The sequence below is a fragment of the Paramormyrops kingsleyae genome, chromosome 10 (genome assembly GCF_048594095.1).
Source record: "Paramormyrops kingsleyae isolate MSU_618 chromosome 10, PKINGS_0.4, whole genome shotgun sequence".
Taxonomy (NCBI): Eukaryota; Metazoa; Chordata; class Actinopteri; order Osteoglossiformes; family Mormyridae; genus Paramormyrops; species Paramormyrops kingsleyae.
In genome coordinates this window covers 32,141,392-32,156,639 of record NC_132806.1, presented here as the reverse complement: position 1 = coordinate 32,156,639, position 15,248 = coordinate 32,141,392, and the positions used below count along the sequence as shown (strand labels likewise).

The following is a 15,248-nucleotide window of genomic DNA, read 5'->3' as shown; positions in this document are numbered from 1 at the left end:
CTTGCAGATAGACAATCATGTACGAATTTGCTGAACTTTTTTTTTTGGTTTGTAAATGTATGCTCAATGTTTTTTTTTTCTTTTAAAAAAATTATGTTCTGTTTTGTGAGATCGTGTCATCTGAGGTGCTAATGCACACTACAGTGCGTGTTGACCAAGAATATATTTTGCACAGTAAAAAAGGATATTGTAATAAATGTAACACTTTAAAATCTATAATACATTTTTTATCTTGCTTATAGAAATGTTAGTATCCTTGAAAAACACACCATGTTGCTTTTTTCTTCTTCCTGTGCCAACATTAAGAGCACATGCATGATGACAAGGCAAAGAAGGCAAATCCCTTGCTGCTAGTGTATACATGTTACCATTCTGACACTCTATCTTGGAAGAGCAACAAAAACGGCTTTCTGTTGGGCGACCATCCACATGTTTAATTACACTAAGGAATCTGTGCTATGTTGCACTGTTGCCGATTTAACTCCCAAGAAGCAGTTAATAAAAGAAATAAATTTTGCTAACTTCCTTGAGTTCAACTATTTTCCATTTGACTTGCAGATGTGGTTGGTTCAGTGGAATATTACAGTAGTTCAGTACTTTTTGCCTACCCCCTTTGCTCCATTGCTCTTATTAGGCAACAAATGTTTCCATCTTAATGGAACTGCTATTCACTGGAAGATATCCTGTGTAACTTCAAAAAATCACTGAAAATGCTGTAACAGTGCATTCCTGTACTTCAGTTCATGTCTGAGTTACCATAAATAAATTTGCATTAGGATGTGCTTTGTGTACCTCGTATAATTAATTTCCAGAAAATGGGATGAAAACGGGGCAGCTGAGGGTTGCAGTGTCTAGCTATGCAGATCAATGCATAGTATGTATATGCATATGTGTAGTATGTGTATGCATATGTGTAGTATGTATATGCATATGTGTAGTATGTGTATGCATATGTGTAGTATGTGTATGGATATGTATATTTCATAAACATAAACAAATAACCTTATATTTCTGGGTAAACAGTGAGTCTGGGTGCAGGGGGGTGTTCCTCAAAGCAAGATTTCTCAGTTAGCTGGGTTAACTTAAGCTAGAAGTCATGATTGTCGCATAAGGGTTTAGGTAAGGAGCATTCCTATTGGATAAGACTTCTAGCTTAAGTTAGCCCAGCTAACTGAGAAACAGTGTTTCTACAGCTGAGTCTGCTTTCATGTTGAATTGTACTGTTAGTCAGTAACCTGAATGGACATCGAGCTAGAGGCTGACGTATGAGGAAATGAGGAAATTCAGTTTGGGCTTTTATCTGGAGACATCAATCATTCACGGAATTGTGGCATCAATGTTTTAACTTTCCAAAAATAGAATGATGTTTTAATCAAGGTGCCGCTAAACACTGTGATTCATTTAAACTTCCGTCTGTAGGAAACACTGCCTCAAAAACCCACAGGAGGCCTCAAAAATCCTTTATTAACACACATCTGCAATTAACAATTCACAACCTTGTGCTTAATTTAGAAACCATTTCTGTGGGAAGCAGATGGTAAGAGAATAAGTACAAAAAGAATGAAACATGCACAATTAATCTTACTGAACAGCGGGATTTCAAGGTAATGAAAACGTGTGGAGAGATTATCAAAAGATAGCAGGTTAATGTTAAAGATGCTGGCCAATGGAGGCACCTACTGACGATACAGGACTCACACAGATTCCCAAACTCTGATGAGGCAGGATAAAGACCTAATCTGTCCCATAATGCACGTCACATAGGTCACAAACAAACCACAGCATTAGTTACAGCATTGATTAAAAAGAAAGAAAAACATCAATTATAAGACAGTATTACAAGGATTGTTTTATTGCTTGTGCAATGGCAAAACTTCCATCTTATAAAAGTGCCTTTGTTCAAGTCTAACCTAGATAAGACCCCCCCCCCCGACTCTCCTAAGGCGACCAGCTGATGTAAATAATTTGCGTTAGAAAGTCGGCCCTTTCACTTTACGCTAAGGTTAAACGTCACCGTTGGCATTTTCTCTTGAAGGGCGTCTGTCACGATTATCTGAAGTAAAAAAAAATCTTCATAAGGAAAAGAAGAAAAAACAGAATTCCACAGAAAATGATAAGCGTGGTTCATCTCAAAATCTGAGGAATCTGAGTAAATGTGAGGTTGCGGGGGGTGTTATGGCCTTTGGGACATTTCAAGTTTGAAATTTAGTTTAGTGAAATTGCTAATTATTGGTAATATGATTTCATGACTTTCATACAATAGAGGGCTTTGTTTTGTATACCAAACATCATGTCTTACAGATAACCAGTTGTTTTACCTAAATTTTAATGTTATTTTAACATCACTTATAAACATCCCGTGGGTTTGGAAAAAAAACAATGAATCTACCTCTGTATAAGTGATACTCCAGAAAAATTTAAAAAGGAATAATTACTGTCGCAAAATGCACAAAACAAATAACCAGAGTCCAAAACAATGAAGGAGTAGATTATAATACATCACGTACAGAAGAAGACCAGCAACAAAGCCCTTTGCCCCTCTGAGGGCTGGAACATGGAGCTATGCTTTTTATCTGAGCTTGGGAAACAATGAGTGCGATCATAAGAGTTTCTGTGTCTGAATGCAATAGTACAGCCTTTCCCCTGCCCCCCTCAATTAAAACTATATTCCCATGTGATACCTGCTAGAATTTGACACAAAATCTATCTGGAAGATATAAAATATAACGTTTTACTTTTTTCCCTTCAAACCATAGCATAACTAATAAGGGAATATGGGTGTTAAGCTGGTTACAGCTACAGATACAGCAGCTACAGATGAGCTCAGATGGGTCACTATCGTGGAAAACCCAGGCCGGCGTGTCTCGTCCACTCAGCACAAGAAGCAAAGACATAAGGAGAGACGTCGGCATCTTTAAACTAACCTGGGTTCGATTCCCTCTCTCGGCACATTAGTGTGTGTTTATTGTTCTAGACTGTTACACTTTCTGTTTTACAGGTGGCGTCCTGCGGCACCTCCCTCCGTCACTCCGCCATGCCGTACTCCTCGTCCTCCGTGATGGGGTCCGTGTCCCAGCAGGTGATGTCAATCTCTGTACAGACAGAGGCAGAGGCAGGAAGAGACACACAAAGTTTGTTTTGCTGGAAGGTAAAGAAGAGGTAGATATGGTCCCCTTAGCAAAGTCATTAAACCGTGGTGTCGTTTGTAAAACGCTTCTTGTAAAAGACGTATTTTGCTCTCAGGTAGGTAGCTCTATTGCCTCAGACCTCGATGGCTGAAGGCTTCCCCCCCTCCTCCGTCTGTGTGTAGATTTGTTATGTTCTCCCATTGTTTCCTGCTAAATAAAATGTATTTCGCCCATGATGTGTGGATGCCGGCCTTGCAGTGGACTTGGAAGCCCAGGACTTCTCCTTCCTGGTGTTCCAGGCTCCAGGACCATTGATTTCAAACTCCTTCTCCAGTCTTGCTTGAATCTGGTTTAATGGTTCTTGTGGAGCTACTTTATTCCTGATGCCACTGGGACTCACTGCATCACTACACTACACTACACTACACTGCAAACTATGTGCAAATCCTGTTAACTTTAAGTATAAGTAAGTATACATCAGAATCCAGTGTACACTTGAATGAATAGTCTTGTGCAGTTTTACAATTTTGCAGTATACAAATAGTTTTTATATTCTATCTTATTTACTGCACTACAAATTCCTTGTAAGGATGACCTATTGCTTTTAGTAATTGTTTATTGTATTTTTAATTTATTGTTCGTTGTGTTTAGCACTGCAAAGTATCGTAAATCGCTCTCGCTTGTTTCTTTCCGTACTGGCATCACCCCAACTTCCCGTCACGAGAGAAATAAAGGTTATCTTCCCTTTAGTCTTACCTGGTGGCTTATTATAAAAAAATGGTGCTGGGATCTCTTTCACAGAACACTCGTCCGCTTGGGCAAACTCCTCCTCCTGAGACTGACTGAAGTAGCCCTCACTCGCCTGGACACAGATAGGGAGCAAAAGAAAACATGTGAGTTCTTCGTAGGATCATTTAGGTGCCCAGTTCCTGCACTGCTGTCGTGAATTTATCCTACAAACAAGTAAACTATTTCTGCTTTACTCACTTCCCATGTTTTCCTCACATGAAACAAGTCCTTTCTCAGTAAGTAATAAATCCTGCATTTCTCTGGATGCCACCTACTGACTGAGTTGAAGTAGGACGCTCACCACAAGTATGTCTCACTTAATCAGTGGTGGACATTCATTTTAAGGTCTTTATCACAGACGTGTCTTTTCAGGCATGCTGAGAAGATGACAGATGAATGGGGCCTGCACACTGTGACATTAAAGGCTCCTTGTTACGGATTTGTTCCGCTGCCTGACCTGGGTGCCCTCTTTCAGCAGAGAATCTCCATTCGTCATGAGCAGTTGAGCATCGTCGAGGTCTTGGCTGTCACACCCGGAGGCCTGTTCCAAGGCGTGCCGATAGCTCAGCGTCATCTGGTGCTGGCCCTCGATATCCACCAGGCTCGAGGGCTCATCCTCGTCCCTCAGGTCGTCACAGAAGGTGACGGAGTCGGCGGCTACGTTGCTGAACCCCTCTGGAGCCTCCGGGAGGATGCAGAGTTCAGCAGACAGAGGCGAGGCAGCCACGGATGGCTGATCTGAGACCAGTCCCTCCGGCTCGTCCCACGAGTGGAGCAGGCAGCCAGTCTCCTGCTGAGGGGAACCGCAATCTGGGAAAATGTGCTCCTCAGGGTCTGATGACAATATCACGGTCACTCCAGCCATGTTGCCGTATGTCTGCACTGGGGGGGCTTTGGCCACCTCTGAGGTCAGTGAAACACCTGAGAAGTAGCAGTTTTACACAACATCACCATCTATGATTTATGAACATGAAAGCAATCACCTGCAACAACAGACTTACTTTTATGACCTTTTATGATGTTGTCCTACAGGCGAGCGATATGGCAAAAATATATCACATTTTTTGCAGACAGGATCACAGTCTTATCGCGATTCTTTTTCATGTTGGTTTTTAACACTATTTTGCAAGTTATTGGACAGTACAACCAAACTAATTCCCTTATTTAAAGAAAATTAGTCTGAATACTAGAACTCGTGGCCATAAGTGGAAATTAGCGGGAGAACATTTTAAAACAAATTTGAGAAAGCACTTCTTTACACAGCGTGTAGTTAGAGTATGGAATAGTCTTCCTGCTAGTGTAGCGGAAGCTAAAACCCTGGGTTCCTTTAAATCAGAGCTTGATAAGATTTTAACAACTCTGAGCTATTAGTTAAGTTCTCCCCAAACGAGCTTGATGGGCCGAATGGCCTCCTCTCGTTTGTAAATTTCTCATGTTCTTATGTTCTTATGTTCTAGTCCTATAAGGTAATAAACTCTAAAAGACAAACATGCGTAGCAAACTCCTTCCTGTCTTTCCTTTTGAGGTGTTGCCATCCGACTTGTGAACTTAATGTTTGCAAATTTTGTAAATAAGCAAATTTACATTTGTTTGCACCGCGCTGGTTTTGGAAAATCCAAACAAGTTCCACTGGAATTCTTTTTAGGGATCGACGCCTCCATGTTGTCCATACAGCTACGTTGCCAAGTAGGGAATGTGTTGCATGTTGGGAGGAGTGTGCAAAGGGGAGAGAGGAGGAAATCCAAGGCACTACCTACTATTTGCTATTACCGGTTTATTGGTGTGTCACAAGGGATTTGGCTGGTGAAGCAACTTTAGATGTGTGTGGGAGCAATAGAACTGCAACCGGTAGAATGAGCATGGTAGCATGATGCTAATGACCTCGTTATCATTGAGACAGTTTAATCATTCACAATCTAATACAATCTAATATTGTCAAATTGCACACATATACATCGTATTATGATGTATTATTGCACTGCAGTTCACCCAAGTAACTACCATGAGCTGTTATACAGTTATTCCTGTAAAAGCACTAGAGGACCTCTATCTGGAATGACTAGATTCAAAGAGGAACTGAAATCAGAAAACATAGATATTGATGTTACTGTGTAACAGCCACAAAGGCGTCCATACCATACTCTTCCAGAGCCCCATCCTCATTCTCTTCCTCCTCTATGGGTGTGGTGACAATTTTTGGGATGGATGGACAGTGGATCATTGGTATGCTGTAATCTGAACTCTGGTAATCATCAGACTCTGGGGGAAAATGCCAAAAAAATAACAAGACTTAAAAGTCGAATCGGCGGAGTCATCAGTGTCAAAATTGGGGCATTCATCAAAGTACCTTTCTCTGGGCATCTGCATACCGACGGCATCTGTTGCCATAGTAACTGCTAGTCACATCTCACAAAATTAATGACATCCCCTTTTTCTCAAAGGACATCCTTATATCTACTGAAGTGAAACTTCTTTTGATGCATCAAAGCAACACTAACAATGAGGAACTGTCATGATCCGCTCCGTCCGCTCCTGATGTGTGCCACGCCCACCTCGTTACCTTGTGTTCAGCCCTAATTGTGATCGCCTGTGTCCTGTTAAGTCTAGCTTGTCTCTTGTATTTAGTCCGCGTTCCCGTTTGTATCCCCAGTCCGGTCATTGACGTTGTGACGTTGTTTTGTTGCGTGCTCTGTGTTTTTGGACATTAAACTCCGTATTCCCCGATCCCTGGCTTCCGTGCACCTGCTTCCCCGATCCGTGCTGCACGTGATCATAACAGAATGACCGGACTCCTCCACAAGACGCCCCAGATCGGTGAGGCGGAATTTCTCGACCTCACCGAGGAGGTGTTATATTGGCTCACCCAGCCCGAAGTCGAGGAGGATCCCCTGCTTCGGGCTATAGCCAGCCGGAGCAGGGACGTCTTAGAGAAGATGTCCCTGCCCGGAGACGCGCACCTTGCGGGGGAGGTGCGCGAAAACGTGCGGCAGCTTCGGGAGGGGGTTGCCAGGGTATCGCTGAGGCAGGTCGCTTTGGACTGCGGGCTGCCAGACAGCGAGCTGCCCGTGGTGCCCCTGCCTCCGCCTACCTCAGCGCGGAGAAGAACGCGGAAGAAGCGGAGAGGCAGAGGACGGGAAGACGCGCAGGAGGTCTTTTTGGGGGCTGTCTCCCTTTCCGCAGCTTGCCCTGCTGAACGCTGGGAGAATCCCTACCCGATTCTCCACCCGGCGGTGTTCGCGGGTGACGTCACCGCCGCTTCGCCTAGGCGGACGCCCGAAGTCCGTCTGCCCGCCGCTTCGCTGGCCAAGCCTGAGCCAGCCGGCCCCTTCACCGGGACACGCCTGGCCCTTAAAGGGGCCAGGTCCGTTAAGGACGCGATCCCGCGGATTCCACGGTTTCGGACGCGGGCAGCGCCCCGCGTGGATCCAGAGGCTGCAGCGCCCCGCGTGGATCCAGAGGCTGCAGCGCCCCGCGTGGATCCAGAGGCTGCAGCGCCCCGCGTGGATCCAGAGGCTGCAGCGCCCCCCGTGGATCCAGAGGCTGCAGCGCCCCCCGTGGATCCTGTGCCGCCTGCGGCGCCCCCCGTGGTTCCTGTGCCGCCTGCGGCGCCCCCCGTGGTTCCTGTGCCGCCTGCGGCGCCCCCCGTGGTTCCTGTGCCGCCTGCGGCGCCCCCCGTGGTTCCTGTGCCGCCTGCGGCGCCCCCCGTGGTTCCAGAGGCTGCGGCTCCCCCCGTGGCTCCAGAGGCGGCTGCAGCTCGCCCCGTGACTCCAGTGCCTGCTGGCCGCGCGCCTGCTGAGGCGCCCCCGGTGACTCCCGCGCCTGCTGAGGCGCCCCCGGTGACTCCCGCGCCTGCTGAGGCGCCCCCGGTGACTCCCGCGCCTGCTGAGGCGCCCCCGGTGACTCCCGCGCCTGCTGAGGCGCCCCCGGTGACTCCCGCGCCTGCTGAGGCGCCCCCGGTGACTCCCGCGCCTGCTGAGGCGCCCCCGGTGACTCCCGCGCCGCCTGAGGCGCCCCCGGTGACTCCCGCGCCGCCTGAGGCGCCCCCGGTGACTCCCGTGCCTCTGCCTGAGGCCGCCGCTCTGCCCGCGGACCTGCCTGAGGCCGGGACTCCAGGGCTCCCCGTGACTCCAGTGCTCCCCGTGCATGCTGAGGTGCCCCCGGTGACCCCCGCGGCCCTGCCTGAGGCCGCCGCTCTGCCCGCGGCCCTGCCTGAGGCCGCCGCTCTGCCCGCGGCCACGCCTGCTGCCCGCACGCCTGCTGAGGCGGCCACGCCTGCTGCCCGCACGCCTGCTGAGGCGGCCACGCCTGCTGCCCGCACGCCTGCTGAGGCGGCCACGCCTGCTGCCCGCACGCCTGCTGAGGCGGCCACGCCTGCTGCCCGCACGCCTGCTGAGGCGGCCACGCCTGCTGCCGCCGTTCTCCCCGCGGCCCCTGAGCTCCCCGCGGCCCCTGAGCCCTCCGCGGCCCCTGAGCCCTCCGCGGCCCCTGAGCCCTCCGCGGCCCCTGAGCCCTCCGCGGCCCCTGAGCGCTCAGCTCAGCCCCCCACGACTCCCGATGCTCCTGTCTCCGAGGAGGTCCTGGACTGCTGCCCTGATGCTCCTCCCTCCATAATGGAGTCGGAGGGGGAGCTTGAGTGGGACCCCTCGGGGATGACCTTGGTTTCCCCCGTGGCTTCCCCTGTGACTGCCCCCGTGGCTTCCCCTGTGACTGCCCCCGTGGCTTCCCCTGTGACTCTTCCACCATCACCCCGGTGGGAGAGACCCCGGCCAGGTCCCCGCCTATCGGTCTCCCGGAAAGGGCGGGGACACCTGCGTCGGGCCCGGGTCCCGCCCGCCCTGCCCCCTGGCTCGCCCGTTCGGCCCCTAGCTGTCGCTCGGTGGCTGCCTGCGGGTCCTCCGGCTCTGGGTCGGTGGTCCCCTCCGGGTCCCCCCCCGGTGCCTCGGTGCCGGTCCTCGGCGTCGCCTCCGGCTCCATGTCGGTCGCCTCCGGGCCCCCCTGCTTCGGCGGGGCGTCGGACGGCGCCTTCGCCGGCTCCGGCTGCGCCGTCGCCTGCCGCGGCTTTCCCCTCCTACCTGCCTTCGCTGGTGTTCCCTCCTGCTCCCTCCGTGTCCCCTCCGTCTCTCCCTCGTCCCGTTCCCTTGGCCCCTGTGTGGTTCCCTCCTGCTCCCTCCTCCCTGTCGCCTGCGGTCCCTCCGGCCGCTGCCCTTCGCCCGCCTGGGCTCTCTCGGGCTCCCCTGGTTCCTCCTCCCTTTCCCTCCGTCCCGCCTGTTTTTGCTCCTCGTCCCTCTGTGTCTCCTCCGTTCCCTCCTGGTCCCTTTGTCCCTCTGGGTTTTGCTCCTCGTCCCTCAGTGTCTCCTGTGTTCACTCCTCGTCCTGTTCCTCCGTTTTCTGTCCCCTCTGTGTCTCCTTTCTCTGTCTGCCTGTCTGCGTTTCCTGTTCTTTGTCAGGTCCTGTCTTTCTGTTGGTCCTTGTTCCTGTTCTGTGTCTCTGTCCTGTTTCCAGTGTCTCGTTGATGTTTTTGCTTTTGTCTTCCAGGTCTTGTTCCCCGGTCTCGTCCCGTCCGTCGCCTCCTCTCGGGCGCGCCCGGTGTGCGCGCCTTTGGGGGGGGGTTCTGTCATGATCCGCTCCGTCCGCTCCTGATGTGTGCCACGCCCACCTCGTTACCTTGTGTTCAGCCCTAATTGTGATCGCCTGTGTCCTGTTAAGTCTAGCTTGTCTCTTGTATTTAGTCCGCGTTCCCGTTTGTATCCCCAGTCCGGTCATTGACGTTGTGACGTTGTTTTGTTGCGTGCTCTGTGTTTTTGGACATTAAACTCCGTATTCCCCGATCCCTGGCTTCCGTGCACCTGCTTCCCCGATCCGTGCTGCACGTGATCATAACAAGGAACTATGTCATAAACAGACATGACTGGGCTTGTTTCACTTATACTACAAATAAGAATTTTGCTATTGACCTGCTTGGTACAAAAAAAAAAAACACAAGGTATCCTTCAAGGTCTTTTACAACATGGACATGCAAAAATCTATCAATTTGGAAATGAAGGTCACACAAATCAGTTTACAGCAAAGCTGATACATAAAAACAGGTAGAGTGATCCCCCGCTATATCGCGGTTCAGCTATCACGCCCCCGTTATATCGCGGATTTTTCCCCGACGCGTATCAGTTTTCTGCGTACCGCGTACCTTGCTTGTGGTCCGATTGTTTTCGTTTTGTTTTAAGCCCTATGATGGCTCCCAAGCGCCCTGCATCTTCTAACCCTTCTGGTAGTAGCGAGCCTAAGCGCCCAGAAGAAGACCTTGACTATTCAGGAGAAGGTAACACTCATGGATATGCTTCGGGAAGGAAAGCGTTACACGGACGTCGCTCGCCATCATGTCTTGAATGAATCGACGGTACGATACATCAAGAAGGATGAAAAGAACGAGCCACTGCATCACTTTCCTTTAGTCAAGCAGGAAAGAGGTTGGCAGCTCCTCAGAATAAAGCCATCATTAAAATGGAATCACATACATATACATTACATATTATAATAATAATTATTATGTTACTCATATCCTTAGCCCGACATCCACATATCATATGTGTTGTTTTAATAAGTTTACATGTGTTTAAAGCGTGTGGGAGGGGTATTTTAAGGCTTAAACTATAAAAAAATGTTTATTCATAGGTCTTTCTATATCGCGGATTTTCACCTATCGCTGATGGGTCTGGAACGCATCTTTCGCAATAGGCAGGGGATCACTGCAGTACAAAGTAAGCAGGTGCATTCAAATTAAACTGAAGCAGCTATTCATCCTTTGTCAGAGCGAAAACACTTTTTTTTCTGTCCAGCACAATAAAGTACCTCTGAGAGCTTTATACCAGTATGTGGGTTTAATTGCTCCTTCTTGCCAAAGAGCTAGTGGTGATTTAGGTTGTCAAATTCAAAATAGGAAGCACAGCTCAAAACTGACACAGATACCCATGAAAGAGAGTCTCCTGGCGGTGGAGCTTTGGACCATGCGACGACTGAAACAAGGGGATGAGCCGCGACTCTCTGGGGAGGACCACTGTAGGAGCCTGAAAGCCATCATCATACGGCTGCCTTCCAAATACTGAGCAGCACAGAGACTCTCGGCCACAGGCAACGTACCCATGGAGCTTAAGAGGAAGCTAGACATGCTTAGCGGCAGAAGCTTTGAAATGTGGATCAGAAATACCACAGTAACAGAGCCAGCCGCAGGGAGTAGCTGTGATGGCTTCACGGGCACTTCCACAATACCTGGATGGTACGATAAGTTCGGGGAAGTCGGGATGGGCCTTTCAGTTTTTGGTGATGGCTACCGATGCAGATCTCATGAAACTAGTGATGGGCAAAACCACACTTCATGAATCATTTGCTGTATTTTTTGACCCCACTAGGTGGTGCTCTCTGCCCACAAAAGGGCTCAAAGCATGCCCCAAAGCAAACCGAGAGCGCCATCTAATGGGGTCAGGAAATACAGCAAACGGTTCATGAAGCATCATTCGCTTCATCACGACCTAAAAGCTTTCCGGATGTGGTGGTGAGCATTGGAAGGCAGTAGCTGCACATGGGAGCCATGCTGTTTAGCCTTTGGCTGGACAGGGGCAGGCCAGTACCTACCAGACAGAGCTGGGTGCAGCCTGATGTGGGGGTGACTGTGAGACGCCACCGGGGGCAGACTGTGCTCAGGGAGACTATACTGCATCTTCAAAAATGGGCTGTCCAAGCGGCCTAGTGAATCAAAGACACCAGCCAACGCAGCAGACACACCGATGGCACGAGCGCAAGTATGAAAACACGCACAAGACATGAAGCAGGAAGAGAGAGACACGGAGAAGCCGGACAGGGCAACAGTCAGTGAAGAGACACGTAATATCGAACGGAAATAGCAAGAAATAAAAATACGAGTCCAGGATGATGCAACGGGTGCATTTTGGTGATTGAATAAACAATTTTAGGAACAGAAAAAATAACAAGCAGGCCAACAATTACGATGAAGGTGACCACAGACAGAGAATAACAGACAAGAAGAAAGAAGAGAAAGTGAGTGAAAGGGCCGGTATCCTCCTTTTCTCAGTCAGACTGATCATTTGCGGCTTGTAAACTGCACACACACAAACTACAACGAAAGTAAATCACACACTAACCATACATTAACACTGAATTTGAGCCTGATTACAATGCATCACTTGCATTACTAACCATGTATTTTTGAAATATACAAGCAGTTTAATTCATTACCAAACATGGTTCAGAAGTTAACAGAGGCTGTTAAATACTTTCTAGTTCTCACTGACTATGCCTTCTGGATACACGCCCATATTTCCACATTTCTGCTCGTCAGACACTAGATGTCGCCACCTACAGTTTTGGGCTAGCTTTATTCGTGAACGATAAACTGTGTCTGCACAGGCAGACTGAAAGCACTTCCTTTTATGTTTATTGAATGCAAGTGAGGACAGTTTTTATTTGTGTTTTATGTATCACCCTATGACTATACAGCCTTGCTTCGCGGTTCTTGCACCTTTCCTGTGGATTGACATGGGGGAGCTGTCAAAGCTGCAGGCCAAAGCCTTCTCTCTCTGCTTGAAGAACTCCCGAGGATTCTCCGGTCGCTGTGCGATAATGGCCGCTGCCTCCTGTAACATACAAACAATTCTACTATAAACTAAAGCCTTCAAAAGCCTGAACAGCATTCACAAATGAAGATGACAGGTTACTTCTGCTAGGACATACACATCTTCTCGTTGTAGTATAACATTTGGATCTCCAGCGCCCCCTGGTGGGAAATGATTAAAAAAAGCATACCTCTACTTCTGATTCTCTTTTCTCCTGTGTTGCTTCATGGGTCTGTGTGAGAACATCCATATAATTCTGACATTAGTAATTCACCATTCACTCATCCACTTTCTCTAACCGCTTGTCCTATTCAGGATCACGGGGGGAGGGGTCCAGAGCCTATCCCGGGGGTTATGGGCGCAAGGCAGGGAACAACCCAGGATGGGGCGCCAACCCATCGCAGGGCACAATCACACACCATTCACTCACACATGCACACCTACGGGCAATTTGGTGACTCCAAATAGCCTCAGCATGTGGGGGCTGTGGGGGGAGAGCAGAGTAACCAGAGGAAACCCCACGATGTCACAGGGAGAACATGCAAGCTCCACACGCATGGAGCCATGGCGGAGGGAAAGAGAAGCAGGAGGAAGACAACAGGATGGACATACACTTTACTGCGGTGACAGAATCAGCTTGGTTGCCTCATAAGTTTGTGAAAATCTCACATTAGTTTATTTATCTGGCTGAGTTGGTAGGACTGTGGTCACACACATCCAAAGTTGTGTTTTCAGCTCCCTGTGTGTCTAAGGAGTTTGTATGTACTTATCACAACGCAACCCCGTAAAGCACTTTGGGACAATTTTGCTGTGAAAGGCGCTATATAAAAAATAAATGTATTGTATATATTTGACTTAATTTTTTTGCTTGTAAAATTTTTCGTAGGATTTTGAGAAGTCAGACTTACGTGCTACCACAGGCAATTAAGCAGTAAGGTTCCTGCTATTCAGGAAATCAGCCAGTCCTCAGTGTCATTCAAGTGACCTTTACAGTCCTTTGACATGGTGCTGGTGTGACTTCATGAAAATACGCTTGTTGCAAGCAAGAGCGCTGAGCAGTCAGGGTGACCAATCGACAGTCCAGTAAGGAGGTGATCATTGTCATGTGGTTCTTAAAGTCATTGCCTGTGATCAAGCAGTGTCCCTTCTTTTAGTGTCTGTATAAAGCTCTGCTACACATGCAGAACATTAAAAAAAAATTAAGAAATAAACTACTTCTGTAAAGATCTTAAGTCGTGTAACTTTACCAGGTTCAAGAACTCGAGGCCAATTACGCGGATGCTAATAAATGTGAACTGGTCCCCCTCACCACAAAACTGCCCCCAGAGAGTGACTGTATGCATCCTGTGATGAAGCAGCATCCTGTCTGTGCTGTACACAGTGTGTTCCGGGAAGTTATTGTTCTTGATCTACGGTAAAATGCCACAAATCTTCGATGAGCTCTCATTGAGGCTCTGAAGTCCTCTTAAATCCACAACGTCCTCAAAACTCTTCAAAGGAAAATCCCAGCAAAATCCACAATGCCCATGTAAGACAGAAAGCTTTGCTTACAACGACGACCCGTGTCCTGTCCACGGCGGGCTGGTCCACCTCCTGGCTCTGCAGCTTCCTCCTGTAAGCACACAGGAGTGACACGGCATCCAGCTAACGTCAGGCGGCCATGACCCCCCATGTCGGTGCTCCCACCAGCCTACCGGAGCTCCTCGATCTGCCGTTCCCTCTCCCGGTACCGCTTCTCCCGTTCCTCCTGCTCTCTGCGCTCCGACTCCATCCGCTCCTCCTCGAACCTCCTCCGTTCGGCCGCAGCCTTCCTCCGCTCCTCCTCTTTGCGTAACTCCTCTTCACGCTGCGATGGACAAAGAGTGCAGCCAGAGACATGTTATCAAGGCCAAACACAGTCCTGTGTCACTGCCTGAATGGAGGATAATATCAAACATTAAGTCCAGTATATTGTTTGGGAAACTGAGCTTGCTGCAATTTGTGCTCACTGGCCATGAAAAACTTCAGAATGCAGAGCAGCACAGTAAGATCTGATCCTGTTTATCCATTATTTCACACTGCATTCTTGGCACTTTATGCGCCCTTAACTGCTCCCACCGACTACACTAATGCTCATTTGGCTGATAAGAATGACCCAGGGAACTAGTTTGCATGAACTGGCAATGACACAACTGGCCTGGAGGCCGTAAAGTACCGAAAAGTTAAGACGTGAGTTTGCACCATAGTGCAGTGTGCAAAGTGGTGCAAAGTGACCACACGACTGGCCTCTGTACAGAGCGCAGACCATCTCGTCCAGAAGATCCTGGATAAAAAGGCCTACCTGGGCCTGTTCCCAGAATTCCTCTCTGCTGATTTTTTTAATTTCGATCTCAGCATTTGTCTTCTGGTAGGATGTGCCCTGGGGAAGAAGAGGTGTGATTATCCTGGAGGTCGTGAGGCCAGTTTGTTCATTTAGGCCAGTAGGGAGAGGCAATCGCAGCAGAGTCCAGAGATCCCATATCTGCTGCATATAAAACCATTAAAAACACAAAGACACCATAATGAAAATGGTGAAAGAAAAGGTTAAATCTTAAAAGTACGACAGTGTCCTGCTGGATGGTGTTATGACAGGTAGGTTACTTTAATATCTGGTTTGTTGGAGCGAATGTGTCCTCCTTTGTAATTACCACTGCAGGCAGATAAAAATGGGAAATGGATGTGTCACTGT

At 48.8% G+C, this 15,248-nt stretch overlaps 1 protein-coding gene across 4 annotated transcripts in view; it reads right to left on the bottom strand.

Moving 5' to 3' along the window:
- Window positions 1-1,441: 1,441 nt before the first annotated feature.
- LOC111847929 (drebrin-like) overlaps window positions 1,442-15,248 on the bottom strand; it is a 50,946-nt gene continuing 37,139 nt past the window's right edge. Inside the window, exons 7-16 of one of the 4 annotated variants that reach the window (XM_023819550.2) lie at window positions 14,862-14,939; window positions 14,236-14,387; window positions 14,093-14,153; window positions 12,732-12,773; window positions 12,448-12,562; window positions 11,544-11,654; window positions 6,054-6,176; window positions 4,375-4,838; window positions 3,885-3,990; window positions 1,442-3,092 (exon numbers count right to left, since the gene is read on the bottom strand). In XM_023819550.2, the coding sequence (XP_023675318.1) occupies window positions 3,025-3,092; window positions 3,885-3,990; window positions 4,375-4,838; window positions 6,054-6,176; window positions 11,544-11,654; window positions 12,448-12,562; window positions 12,732-12,773; window positions 14,093-14,153; window positions 14,236-14,387; window positions 14,862-14,939 (1,320 nt within the window). In that variant the 3' untranslated portion in view covers window positions 1,442-3,024. The remainder of the gene's footprint in view (window positions 3,093-3,884; window positions 3,991-4,374; window positions 4,839-6,053; window positions 6,177-11,543; window positions 11,655-12,447; window positions 12,563-12,731; window positions 12,774-14,092; window positions 14,154-14,235; window positions 14,388-14,861; window positions 14,940-15,248) is intronic. The other 3 variants (XM_023819553.2, XM_023819552.2, XM_023819554.2) reach the window with 3 other exon arrangements.